This window comes from Notamacropus eugenii, chromosome 6 (assembly GCF_028372415.1).
Source record: "Notamacropus eugenii isolate mMacEug1 chromosome 6, mMacEug1.pri_v2, whole genome shotgun sequence".
NCBI classification, from domain to species: domain Eukaryota; kingdom Metazoa; phylum Chordata; class Mammalia; order Diprotodontia; family Macropodidae; genus Notamacropus; species Notamacropus eugenii.
In genome coordinates, this window is record NC_092877.1 from 3,754,722 (window position 1) to 3,768,203 (window position 13,482).

The 13,482-nt window shown below is 57.2% G+C and overlaps 1 protein-coding gene across 16 annotated transcripts; it reads left to right on the plus strand.

Annotated features, from left to right (window-relative positions):
- The first annotated feature begins 1,539 nt into the window (after window positions 1–1,539).
- On the plus strand, window positions 1,540–11,731 carry PACSIN3 (protein kinase C and casein kinase substrate in neurons 3). Of its 16 annotated transcripts, none has more exons than XM_072617635.1 (12): window positions 1,540–1,628; window positions 4,917–5,031; window positions 6,735–6,807; window positions 7,110–7,204; window positions 7,583–7,739; window positions 7,903–8,138; window positions 8,244–8,399; window positions 8,861–9,036; window positions 9,223–9,343; window positions 9,732–9,868; window positions 10,628–10,752; window positions 11,266–11,731. In XM_072617635.1, the coding sequence occupies exons 4-12, from the start codon at window positions 7,148–7,150 to the stop codon at window positions 11,379–11,381; spliced, it is 1,281 nt and encodes a 426-aa protein (XP_072473736.1). In that variant the 5' UTR covers window positions 1,540–1,628; window positions 4,917–5,031; window positions 6,735–6,807; window positions 7,110–7,147; the 3' UTR covers window positions 11,382–11,731. The 16 variants fall into 16 exon arrangements, with proteins under 16 accessions (XP_072473736.1, XP_072473745.1, XP_072473739.1 ...); XM_072617644.1 differs by having other exon boundaries at window positions 10,631–10,752; XM_072617634.1 differs by having other exon boundaries at window positions 1,572–1,661.
- Window positions 11,732–13,482: the final 1,751 nt, after the last annotated feature.

Sequence of the window (13,482 nt, forward strand, 5' to 3'; positions counted from 1 at the left end):
TTTTTCCCATGTGAGGTTACCTGTGATTTTGCTGAATACAAATACTTCTTTTGATGACCTACATGCTGCAGGGGAGGGGGGGACATGAAGAAAAACGCCAGAGCTTCCTCTCTAAGACAACCAAATTGGAACAGCTGGAGGTTGTGACTTGTCCAAGGGAGGCTGAGTGTGTGTGTTCTAGAAGAGTGGGGAGGTTTTAAGTAATCGCCTAATTGGTACCTTGAACAGGCCACATTTCTAAAAAGCTTGAAAGCCTGCCCCCATCATTCCAGCCTGCACCAACTTCAAGTTAGGACTGACATTAAGGTCCTCGGGAAGTAAAGTTCCCTTGTTATTGTACAGTTGTTTTCCGTCATGTCCGACTCTTCATGAACCCATTTGGAGTTTCATTGGCAAAGTTACTGCAGTGGTTTGCCATTTCCTTCTCCAGTTCACTTTACAGCCAAGGACACGGAGGCAGAGAAGGTTAAGTGACTTACCGAGGGTCACACAGCTAGTAAGTAAGTGTCTGAGGCCGGATTTTAACTCAGGAAGATGAGTCTTCCTGACACCAGGCCACGTGTCCCAAGGTTCCCTGAGTTTCTGCCATTTCCGTAGAGAATACCGTGCCTGTGGTCACTGGCCTCCAGAAGCACAGAACTGGGCTATCTAGTCAGCCCTAGCTGGGGATTTGCTTGGAAGTAGCCCTCTGTGCTTTGAGCTCACAGCGCCTCAAAGGCAATTAAAATCAGGTGGAACATGCCTGCTTTTAGTTGCCAGATTCAAACCCCAGGGAAATCAAATGTTTTCCACTCAGGAACCTGGGAAATACTTTCCCTCCTGGTCTTCTAGGTAACCCGTGTGCTACATTTCAAGGGCCTATTTTTGGGTTTAGAATCTCCAAATCTTTAGAACCTGGTGGCTTTCTTAAAAAATGAGGTTTTAATGGGCTACTCATGTAATTAATTTCATTCTTCTGTTTTTACATTTCCTGTCCAGGTGCCCAGAGGCCTCCAGGCAATCGCTGGGTTGAGGACAAATGAAAAATTATACAAATCCAGGTAGCGTTGCTGTGATTTCTGCAACACCTCTCAGACAATTTGTAGTCGTTTTACAATGTAATTAGCAAAGGCAAATAACCCTCTGATAGGATGATCCGATTACTTATCAAGTTTTATTGGGGTGCAGCACATTGAGGTACCAAGAGAAGGTCCCACAAATGAGTGGCTGCTGAAACTGGGATTATAACCCACTTGCTGCCAGGTCCACACCCTGAATGTGAGGACTCATCCCGTCCAGGGATTACTTGGAAAACTCTGCCATGGTAGGAAAGGAGAAACTGGGGGTGGCTGGCTGCTTCCCGGCCTTCTCAGATTAGCACACGAGTCATGCCTTAGAAGCGCTGCCATCTGCCTCCTGTCCTTTTTTCGATTCCCGTACAGTCATCCGCACATAAAGCACGAACAGCTCTCCACTCAGCACTTAGGGGCAACATCATTCTACTATTTTTAAATCCACACCCCCTCTCCCCTTTCCTCCGCCCCTCACACACACCCTGGGGAGAGCCGAAAAATAAGTCGTGTGCGGGCGAGAGGGGGACGTTCTGACCCGCTCTGGGACCGCCGGATAACGGGGTTCCCCTGCTGCAGGTGGACTCTGGCTCTGCGACCGCTCTGCAAGGGGTGACTGAGGCTGGGGGGTGGGGTGAGGCCCTGGAGCACCCATCCCTGCGCCCCGCACCCGGGCAGACAGGCCTGAACCCCTCCGGCGGGGTAGCGCAGTCAGGGCCGCCCAGCCCCCTGTCTCTGGAGGGAGCGGCCCGGGCCCCGCGGGGGGCGGTGCTGAGCGCCCGGTCAGGAATAGGTTCGGGGGCCAGAAATAGCAGGCCGAGATAGGGTGCCCGGGAAGGGGCAGACTCGGAGAAACTGCAGACTGGCAAGGGGGGTGCCCGCACGAAATCTCCAGACGCGAGCCCAGGCGTGGAAGCGCCCCGAGCCTGCTCCCGGGGGTCCTGCACTCGGGCTGTGCCAGGGTGGCACCGAGCGCCACCTGACCCGGGTCCGGCCGGGCAGCCTGGCACTCCACTGCCCGCGAGGACTCTGACCCCGCTGCCCCTCCCTCCTCGCTCCCCCCATCCGGGGTGCTCCGCTCCCCGGCCCAGAGGGGGGCTTGGCTGGGGGGGGGGCTTGGCTCCGGGGGTCTTGGCTCGGGGAGTCTTGGCTCGGGGCGGGGGGATTGGCCGGGGGGGGGGGGGGTTGGCCCGAGGGGGGGGGCTTGGCTCCGGGGCCTGCCGGCCCTGGCCAGCTCCGGAGCGGCGGGGGCGGGGCCGGTGGGCCGGGCTTCCCCGGGGGAGGGCCCCGCGCTCCGGGAGGCAGCGGCACCGGCTGGAGCGGGAGCAGGACGCGGCCCGGAGCCTCGCGGACCCCCTTCCCCACGTTCTGCCGCCCCCGAGCCCAGGGACACGGTGAGGGTGGGGAGCGGGGCTCGGCAGCGGGGACGGCCGGGCAGGGCTGGGCGGACGGCGGCCGGAGAAGCCGAGCCAGCCGCCGCCCCCCGGGAGCCCCCCAGCTCCCTGCCCGACGCGGGGGGCGGGGGGAGGGGAGCGCAGCCCAGGCTGGGGCAGGGAACCCCAGAAGCCTTGGGAGGCTGGGCCTGGGTGAGGGAAGGGGCCTGGATCCCCCCCCGCGGGGGCGGGGGCTGCTGTGCCCTAGCCCGCCCCGCCCCGCCCGCCCCGCAGGGCTCTGAGCATCTGGTGAGCCAGGAGTTGGGGGCGGGGGCTGGGGACCCCCTTTTGGACCCCAGATGCAGGAGTCCGACGCCCCCTCTCCCCAAGAGCACCCCCTCAGGTGCGAGCTCTCCTTCCAGGGCCTCCCTCCCATTCCCCCCCCGCCCCGCACCCCCCAACCAAGTTCAGCAAGTTTTGCCAGCGCGGTGGGAGCCCCTTGGCCAGGCCCCATCCCCATTCCCCGTGGGCTCTGAGGCATGGACGGCGGGGCCGATGCCCAGGGAGGAGGGGATGTGGGCAGAGCCGGGGCCTGGGTACGGGCTGCCCCTCTGGCCTCCTGAGTGCGTCACTGAGCCAGCCTTGCTGGCGGCGGGCAGGTTGGGTTTCCTGAAGCGTCCCTTTGTTTTGCCCCTCCCTGGGCCCTTTCTCCTCCCCTTCCCTCACTCCCCAAAAGCCTTCACCCCCCTCCCAGCTTCCATTCTGCACTGCCACCTCTCCTGGCTGCTTGCGTGCTGAGGCTTGCTCCACCACCGCCTCGCTGGTCCTAGGATGGCAAGCCTAGCTGCGGTGTGGGCCACCCCTCCCAAAAGCCTAGAAAGGGGACACAAGGGGGGCTGGATCCCAATTACGGACTGGGCAGGCACCACCCCCTCCCCCAAAGTGCAGGGAGGAGAAGCCCTCTCGGTCACATCTGTGACTCAAGACTGCAGAGCGAGGATCGCCAAATTGGCAACGCAGCTGGACCTTCTCAGGGCCAGGTCCTCAAAGGGCAGAGCCCTCTAGGCTCCAGCTCAGGTTTCCTACTGAGCCTTCCTCCCCACGTAGGGTCAGTGAGCTTCCATGGTAAGGGTCAGGGAGTTTCATGTCAGCTTCACCCATGCCCCTTGGCTTTCAGCCAGCTATGCGGTGAGGCATTGACGTGCCCTGATGAGGTTTGTCTGACTGGGGAGCCAGATTGCCAGGGCCTCAGGTCTTTACTGGCACCCACTGGAGGAGGGGAAGAACTCTTTACTTCTTTCTGGTTTTAGGGGTGATTCCTGACCCCTCAGTCTGTTCAACAGGTGGGCAGGTGGGGCCTTATGCAGACCTGAGGAGCCAGAGGTCATGTCAAGGGGCCAAAAGAAGCTGGATCAGGATGTTTTGGGGGGCAGCTCCCTAGATCAATTGTTTCTGTTTTTGACCATAGGGTAAAAGTGGGGCTTTGTGGCCCTTGCAGTGCCCTGAGCTTTGGGCTGAGTGTTTGCTCTGAGAGGCCAGAGGGAGCTGTGCCAGCTCTGGAGCACACAGCAGGCTCTGTTCTGGGGAGGGGGAGGGGGAGCCGAACCCAGGGGTGGCTCCCTCCAGAGGCCTTCTCAGGCACCCTGTCAGAGTGGTAAAGGGTAAGGAATCAGGGCACAGAGGGGCAGGACCAGACCCACAGCCAAGCAAAGAGTCCCTTTCTGCCTCTTGCCTGGACATGGCTCACCAGAGTCTGGGCATAGGTATGAGTGCACACTGTGGACAGGCATTAATATATTCCCGATCCCTATCCTCTAACCCACCAGTGCGGGGTAAGAAGGCAAATGGATCCCAAGGTATTTGTCCTCAAGGACTTTCTGTTCTATTATTACCTTGTACATATAAAAGTATTTACCAAATAAACATAAGGTAATTTTGGGGAGAGGGGCTGTGGAGGAAGTGATATTTGAGCTGAGCTTTGAAGGAAGCTAAGCGTTTTAAGATCCTGGGATGCAGAAGGAGGACATGCTAGGCAGGGAAGTCAGCGGGGGACTTAGACACAGGAGACAGAATTGTGCAGATGGGCATGAGAGGGGGATGGGAGTGATGGGTCATAAAGCAGGAAAGGTAGATTGAGTCTAGGTTTTAAATATCGAGCAGAGGAGTGTGTATTGAGGTGTCCTTGGAAATCTTCAGATAGTGGCTGGTTGGCCCCCTACAGAGGTCTTTTCCAAATAAAACATTCTGTAATTCTGACTATTTTCAGCCCAAGGCATTGCCTGAACTTAGAGAGAATCCAGTCCACTGCTCCTCTCTGGTTTCCCTTGGCCTGGAGGGTGGGCACTCCTCCCTGGAAATGCCCAGAGGAAGCAAGTGGTGACATACAGCACAGGAGTGAGGCTGCGGCACCTCACTGGGGCTGCCTTTGCCTTGTCTTGGCCAGCTCTCTGGGGCTGGAGAATGGGCTGAACACCTAACCTGGATTGGTTTGCAGGCAGGGGGCCCTGGGCTGCTCTGGTCCTGAGAGACTGGGTTGTGTCTAACTGTGACTATGCGGCTGGCTGCACATAAGGAGATCTGTTCCTAGTTCCCCCCAGCCTAAGGCTTGGGTGAGTCCTAAGGCCCTCCCTCCCCTTCTGGCTCTTGGTAGGGTAGATGGCTGCCCACTCAGGAACTGGGTTTCCCAAAGACCACAGCCCTTTGCTAAAAGATATAGAGCTCTCACCTTGTCCTGACTCTCAGACTACCCTGACTCTGAGACAGACAGGTTTCTCTGGTTTTCTATGACCTTGGTTTAGGAAAGAATCTTGTATCTGGGGTGAGAGGATCTGGGTCCAAAACCCAGCTCTGCCAATTCCCATACCAAGGTGTGTGACCTCGGGTGAGTCACTGAACCCTGTGAGCCTCAGTGACTTCATCTGTAAAATGAGGAGGTTGGATCACATGGCTTCAGAGGTTGTCTTAACCTGGGATTCCATTCAGTGCATGCTTTTTGTGGGACTGAAGGCAGGCCCTTTTATTACTAGTCATGTTCTTTCTGTTTGTATGCTCGGCTCTAGGCCTTGGACTGGAAAAGTTCTCTTCCAAAAGGGGCTACGGCTGTGGGGGGCTAGGTGTGAGCTGAACACCCTCAATCCCAGGCCTTAGCACAGAGAGAAAATGGTGAACTTTGTCCTGGAGGTAGAAGTGATTCAGTATTGTAGGATATCTGTGGAGGAGCTGGGTGAGAGCAGGCTCAGGGTGGATTTTTTTGATAAAGAATGTTGCTTGTCTGGCTCAAGGAGTCGAGTACTCACTGTGGACTTGGCAGGACATGGGTTCAGATGCTACCTCTTACTAACTGTCTGACCCTGGGCAAGTCACTTAATCTCTCTCAGCCTCAGTTTCCTCATATATAAAATGGGGATAAGAATACCTCTCAGAGCAAACACTTTCTCCAATAGGAAACAGTAGGTAAAGAAGGGGTTTTGCAAACTTTAAAACACCCCCACGTCAGGAGTTAGGATTAAGATTTGTTAGTTTCACTGCACTTTAGACTTTCCCAAAGCATTTTCCTATCTATTTTGTCACTTGATCATGCGGATCCTGGTGAACAGGCAGGATAGCTGGTTTCCCATTTTATAGATAAGAACTAAGGCACAGAAAAAGAGCTTAAATGACTTAGCTGAAGTCATTTAGGCAGGGGATTGCCATAGTGGATAGGGCCTTGGACTTTGGGTTAAGAAGACCTGAGTTCAAACCCCACCTCAGACATTCACTAGCTGTGTGGCCCATTTAAATCATGTTTGCCTCAGTTTCCTCATAAGTAAAATGGTGATCATAATAACACCTATGTCCCAGGGCCGTTGTGAGAATTGAATGAGATAACATATGGAAAGGACAGTGGAAACTCTAGTTGCTATGACCAAGAGAGTGACGTAGACAGGCCTAGGCCTCAGTTTCTCTGCCCTTGGCCTAGTATTTTCTCTCCTTTGATATTGTCCTATTTCCCAGGGACCTTGTAAAGCTGCCATGGGGAAAGATAGCACCCCCCCAGGAGAGTCCTTGGCTCTACTCACACTAGTGACTTGGTCTGTTTGTGGGTGTTTGAAGAGGACCGGGGACCTTTTGTGGCTTGGGGAAGAGACCTCTCCCAGGAGCCCCTTGGCTATGGGGGCATTGGGGCCCTCTGGCCATCTAATCCCCGGCCAGATCGTGTGACCTGGCTGGCATTCCCCCTGCTGGAGTTTGGCACTTTGGCCAGCAGCTGCTGGTCCTGACTGACCGCCCTCCTCTGCCTACTCTCCCTTTCTCTCTAACCTGCACTTTTCAGATTAGGAAGGAGACAGTGTGGGAGCTTGGAGTGGCAGCCCCCCAAGGCCCTTGGTTGCCATCTTGAGACTCAGGTAGGCCAGACAGTGATTGAGAGCAGGGTGGAGAATGGGGAAGAAGCTGGAGGGCAGCAGGGTAAGGGAGGTGGTATGTGGAAAGATCCCGATTTGGAACAGGGAGGATGGGGAGCTTTTGGGCAAGGAGGAGCCCTTCCACCTGCCTCTCCCTCTGTTGGACCATTCCAGTCACTCCCATCTCTTGTAGCTCTGGGGCTGGGGGAGGGATGGGGGCTTTTTATATCTTAGAATGTGTGTCTGTGGCCAAATTTGCCCCTCCCTTGGGCAAGGCAGGACGCAGGCTCTTCTGCCCTCTGCAGCTGCCTGGGAATCCGCCACCATTCGGTGCTGTGGTAACATGATGGCTCCGGAGGACGACGCGGGCGGGGAGATCCCTGGGGGCAGTTTCTGGGAGGTGAGGGGCCCTGAATGGTGGTGGTGGCAGGCTTTGGTGGGAGGGGGGGAGATGAGGGTCCAATTCCAGTCTGAATTCTCACCCTTTGGGATCAGAGGACCAGGGGCTGAATCCCACCTCTGGCTCTTTCTACCTGGGTCACCTTGGGCAAGTCAGTTGCTTCCCTGGATCTCCATCTCCTTAACTGTGAAATGAAGGGATTGGATGAGTTAGCCACAGAGGTCCTGTCCAGTCCTTAACTGGTAGTCTCTAGTTCTTTCCTGCCAAATAGAGTTTGTCAGGGCTGAAGATGTTATTTTCAGACAGTGCCCTTCTCTTTTATCATGGCTAGGGATGAGCTTTTATATCTAATTAAAGAAGTAATTCCACTTTCTCTAGGCTGGGAACTACAAACGGACGGTCCAGCGTGTGGAGGATGGCTACCGGCTCTGTGGGGACCTTGTCAGTTGTTTTCAGGAGCGAGCCCGCATTGAGAAGGCCTATGCCCAGCAACTGGCTGACTGGGCCCGCAAGTGGAGGGGAGCTGTAGAGAAGGGTAGGCGGGGACTCTGTCTTTGTGTCTCTTCTGCCTGGGACACAACAGGAACATGGACCATTAAGGAGGGGGATGATGGGAAACTCCTGGAGGAGAAAGGTGCTGGGGTCCAGTGTTCCCCCAGTGTTACCCCCTGACCTGGCATGTCCCTCCCACCCCCCAGGCCCTCAATACGGCACTCTGGAGAAGGCATGGCATGCCTTCCTAACAGCAGCAGAACGATTGAGCGCCTTGCACCTAGAGGTGCGGGACAAGCTGCATGGGGAGGACAGTGATCGGGTTCGAGCCTGGCAGCGGGAAGCCTTCCACCGGCCTGTCCTGGGAGGCTTCCGAGAGAGTCGGGCAGCAGAAGATGGCTTCCGTAAAGCCCAGAAGCCCTGGGTGAAGAGGCTGAAGGAGGTAAGGCTGGGGCAGGGTGGAGGCTGGTCCCCTGGGAGAGTTGGGGGGGACGGGGACAGTGGTGGTGGTGTGCAGGGCCTGGAGCCTCATGCCCACCCAATGCAGGTGGAGGCCTCCAAGAAGAGCTATCACTCAGCACGGAAGGAGGAAAAGACGGCGCAGACCCGTGAGAGCCACGCACGCGCAGACAACACTGTGTCCCAGGACCAGCTCCGGAAGCTTCAAGAGCGGGTGGAACGTTGTGGCAAGGAGGCTGAAAAGGTACCAACTGTTAGGGCCAGCCCTGGGCAGAGCACCATATTAGGCCACACTCCTCCTTCCCGTGGCAGTGACAGCCTGGCTCCTCAGGGCCCCAGGGGCCATGTGCAGCCACGCAGCGAGGGAGGAAGGTGAACTCATGCCCTCTGACTCCCAGTCTGCCTCCGTTTCCTTTTCTCCCCAATCTCCTTCACCCTGAGGCATTTGTAGACTGACTTTGTTGACTAGTGTTTGTGTCTTTAGAGAATCCTGAAAAGGGACAGGGGGGCAGCAACAATCATTATCCACCCAAAGAAATGAAACTCTAATGACGAAATTTCAGGCACTTGGGTGAGGGAGGGATCTGGGGGTGTGTGGGAAATCTTTCCAGCCTCACCCTCCTCAAGGGACCCAAGTATAGGTTGGGCTGAGGAGGGGCCCTGACCTGCTCCCCTTACACCTCTCTGCTCTCCTGGCTGCCCCAGACAAAAGTCCAGTATGAGCAGACGCTGGCGGAGCTACACCGCTATACCCCCCGTTACATGGAGGACATGGAACAGGTGTTTGAAGGATGTCAGACCGCAGAGCGGCAGCGCCTTCTCTTCTTTAAAGACATGCTGCTCACCTTCCACCAGCATCTCGACCTCTCTGGCAATGACAGGTGTGGTTGTGTGCAGGAACCCCACCCCCATTTTATAGCCCAGGAAACCGAGGCCCAATCTCCTTGTGTTTGCTCATGACTTTGCATAGGATCTGAATTTAATGGGGGGAAAGGTGGGGAGACTGTGGGACCTGGGACTGGCCCCCATTCTGGGGGCAGTCTGAGAACTGTGACTTGTACTGCCAGGTTCCAGCAGCTCCACCGGGACCTGCACCAGGGCATTATGACTGCCAATGATGAGGAAGACCTACGCTGGTGGCGTAGCACTCACGGGCCAGGCATGGCCATGAACTGGCCACAGTTTGAGGTGGGCATGTTCTGGCCCCAGGATTGCACTGGCTCTCCCCCACTCCCACATCCCCTCCTGGAGTCATGTATTCTTTTATTAAGTTTATTAAAGTGTAACAAAGGCCCCAGGATCATCATAACAAGGGGAGGACAAAGAGACAGAGAGAGAGAAAGAGAGGAAGATTGGGAAGGAGAAACAAGAGAGAGAGAACAGAGAGAAAGAAAGAGACAGAGAGTGGAGGAAGAGGGGAAAGAGGGTGGGAGAGAGACCAAGAGAGAGGGGAGAAGGGAGGGAGGGAGAGCTGGCAGTCTCCCCAGATTCTCCCCTCTTCTTCCCTGAGAGGCACCCTCAGTAAAATGCCTCCTTAGCCCCAGGCTTAAGAGGCCTCTCCCTTTGCCACCTGCAGGAGTGGTCTTTGGACACTCAGCGGACAATTAGCCGGAAGGAGAAAGGCAGCCGGAACCCGGATGAAGTGACATTGACCAGCATCGTGCCCACAAGGGATGGCTCTGTGCCCCCTCCGCAGTCACCAGGAAGCCCAGGGTGAGAGGGCATGGAGCCCCTGGGGAGATCTTGGGGGGCTGGCTGGCATTTGACCTTTTCCACTGAGGACTGAAGGATGAGGAGGCTGGGATGTCCTTCCTGCTGTGTGTGTGTGTGTGTGTGTGTGTGTGTGTGTGTGTGTGTGTGTGTGTGTGTGAGAGAGAGAGAGAGAGAGAGAGAGAGAGAGAGAGAGAGAGAGAGAGAGAGAGAGAAGGAAAGAGAGAGAGAGAGGGAGGGAGGGAGAGAGAGTCAAAAGTCATGCACCTAAGGAGATGGCAGTTTCTGGCCTGTCTTCTCTCCATTTCCCTTTTTTTCTCTTCACACTCTCCCCCACTCGTCTCCTGGAGGCACAGGGGAAACTCTGGTTTAGAGAAATGGGAGCCAGTTTAATACTGGGGAGAGTTTTTCACAAGTGAAAGAGGAGGCAATGTGGTATAGTGGTTAGAGCTTGGGAAGAGTCCTGGGTTCAAATCTAGCCTCAGATACTTCCTGGCTTGATAACCTTGGGCAAATCATTTCCCTTTCTGGGACTCTGGCACCTCAAGATGCTTGGATTCAGTGACCTAATCTCGAAACCTGTGATCCTCCAAGTAGCTGTTTCCCCCTGGTCTCCAGGACTCCATCTAGGCTTTTATTCCCTGGCCCCCTCTGGCCCAGGTGTGGGGATGACCTGAAGCCTCCATCCCTTCCTTCCCCCACCCCTCCCCTCAATCCTAGCAGACTCTAGGGTCCGCCTGATATGTCTCCTCTAACCTCCAGCAGGAATGGGCAAGATGAGGAGTGGTCAGATGATGAGAGTCCCCGGAAGGGTGCCATGGGGGTCCGGGTTCGGGCACTGTATGATTACTCAGGCCAGGAAGCGGACGAGCTGAGTTTCAGAGCAGGTATGATGATGCCCTCCCATCCCCTTTCCCTTCCCACTTTTTCAGCACCCCCTGGGTACCAGCAGGGCAGGGCAGGGGATAAAGGAGGGAAAACATATTTCTGCTTTTCTACAACTCACTGAGCCACAGGAGAGAGAGATGAGGAATTCTACTTGTTCCCCAGCCCCCTTCAGCCCAGCCCCTCTGGCTGTGTGCTGAGCAGACTCCCTGGGTCAGTCCTGGGATGGAGGGGCCAGTAAGGCTTCCAGGCTTATTGCCCTTGGTCTCAGGCTAGATCAGGGGTTCTTCACCGTGACTTGGTTTTTCAAAAATATGTTGGTAACTATGTCAATGGAACTGGTTTCCTTTGTACTCCTGTGTATTTTATTTCATGCACTTAAAATCAGCATTTTGAGAAGGGGTCTGCAGGCTGTACCAGGCTGCACCAAAAAGGTTATGACTCTTTTCTAGGAGTGGGGAAAGGTAGAAAGGCTAGGGGCGGGGATGCCCAGTGATGCTGTGACTTCTCTGCAGGTGAGGAGCTGTTAAAGATGAGTGATGAGGATGAACAAGGCTGGTGTCAGGGCCAGCTACAGAGTGGGCGCATTGGCCTTTACCCCGCCAACTACGTGGAATGTGTTGGGGCCTGATGACCCTGTCAGCCCCGGGTCAGAGCTCAGCCCCTTCCCCAACTCATCATCTTTCTCCTACATCAGAGAGCTGCACCAGTGAGCCCCGGTGGGGAGGGAGGGTGTTCTTGGGACTTGGGGCAGGGAAATGGCCTGCGAAAAGGTGAGACTGTTGGAGGGAAGGGTTCCAACCTTGGGCAGGGACCTGCAGGGCTGGGGGAGAGGTCCTTGGCCTCCCCTCTTCTCTCTGCAGCTCCCTGGACTTGGCTTCTCTGTGCCAAGGGGGCGGGGTAGTTCTGGTCTAGTGGCCCTCCTCTGCTTTAACTATGGTTTGTTCCTAATGTGCATTAAACCTGAGAAATGGCAGTAGATGTTAGAGTTATCGCTTGGCTTCCATTTGCCCAGTCTTAGGCCCCATGGGACCCAAGCATTCCTGGACTGCCTCCGAGGACTGGGACGGCACCCAGGATGAGGGCATGGGGAGGGCAGGTGCAAGGCCTTGGTGAGGACCAGATGGAAGGGACCTCTGGTGTGGCTCTCCCACTGCGGCAGGGCCATGCCTGCGGAACCACACAAAGATGCTGTTGGAAATAGTGGACAAAGGAAATAAAACAACACCAGTACAACCCAGAGAACGTTAAATTAGGGCTTTCTAAGTTGGTCTGCAGCCGCAGGGATCCCTTTCCTATTGAATCTGACAGGACTGCTCTAATGTGCCCCCGCACCTCTCTTTTTAGACATGTGTCCCAGCTCCCCCTGCCAGGAGGCTGGCCTCTGCCTTGTACCACACTGCCTCCTAACCCGGCACGGGGCAGAGGAGCCCTCAGTCTCTTCCAGCTCCAAAGCTTATTCCCCAATCTAGGCCCGGTAGGGCAGTCCAGATCATACAGGGTACAGGGATTATTGCAAGAGTCAGGATTTGAACCCAGATTCTCTATCAGTCTGGGGTTCTTCCCTCTTGCCCACATGGTTTGCTCACAGAACAGACCCTGGAGATCATCCAGTCTAGCTCCCCTCATCTTAAGGATGACGCCTGAGGCCTGATGTTGGAAGGGCATGGATGGAGGCAGAGGACCCGGGTTCAGATCCCAGCTCCCTGCGGGCCTTGGAGGAGTCACATGACTCTTCCCAGCTGTGAAATGATGGTCAGAGGAGAGCCCTGTGGACCTCCTCCTGCCCCTAGGGCTGCCAGGTGTGGTCCCTCTAATGGGATCTGCCCCAGGTGAGCCAGCCTGTGTGGGGAAGGTCTGGGGCAAGATGGCAGGGCCTGACCAGGCTCAAAGGCAGCCTGCAGGTCCAGGGCGGTGACCGCTCTGCCCAGAGGTCTCGGTCCAGCTCCAGGCTCTCCCCGCTGCTACCAAGGCTGGGGGCCTCTCTAGACCTAGAGGCGAGACCCCCAGGCTGGGGCAGAGCCTGGGGGGCAGGAGGCGGGGCAGGGGGCACCAAGGCCGGCCTGCTACGGGCCAGAGACCCCGGCCCCGGGCCTCGGGCCTCCTCAGTGAATGTCCCCCCAGCCAGCCAGTCTGACGGGCGGACGGACGGACAGACGGGGGGGGCACCGGGCCTGGGGGGCCGGGAAGTGCTGGGGGGGCACGGGGTCACCGACAGCTAGATGGAGGGGGGCTGCGGAAGGGAAGGACCCCCCTGGCCGACCGCTGGGGTCCCGGTGTGAGGGGGCTGGAGGACGGTGTCGCCCCCTGCGGTCACCGGGAAGGCAGCCCCGGGACGTCCCGGGGAGAGCTCTGCGCGGCGGCTGGACGTCGGCCGAGCGCTGGGGGCAGCAGCGCGGACTGGGCGCCGTCCGGCCCGGCCCGGGGGTCCGGCCCGGGAGGAGGGGGGACGCCCGGGGGTCCGGCCCGGGAGGAGGGGGGGGGAGGGGCGCGTCCTCAGCATTTATACAGCGCCTGCTGCATGCCGGCGCCGGCCCGGCTCGGGGCTGGGCGATCGCCGCCGACCAGGGCTCCAGGTGCCGGGTGCTTAAAAGCGAGCGGCGAACAAACCCCCTCCCCTCCCCTCCCCTCCCCCAGCCTGGCGTCCGGGACCGTAGGACAGACGGGGCGCTGGGGCGGGGTCGGGCCCAGCTGCTGGGGCCCCCGCCTGGGACGCACCGGCGATCCCCGCG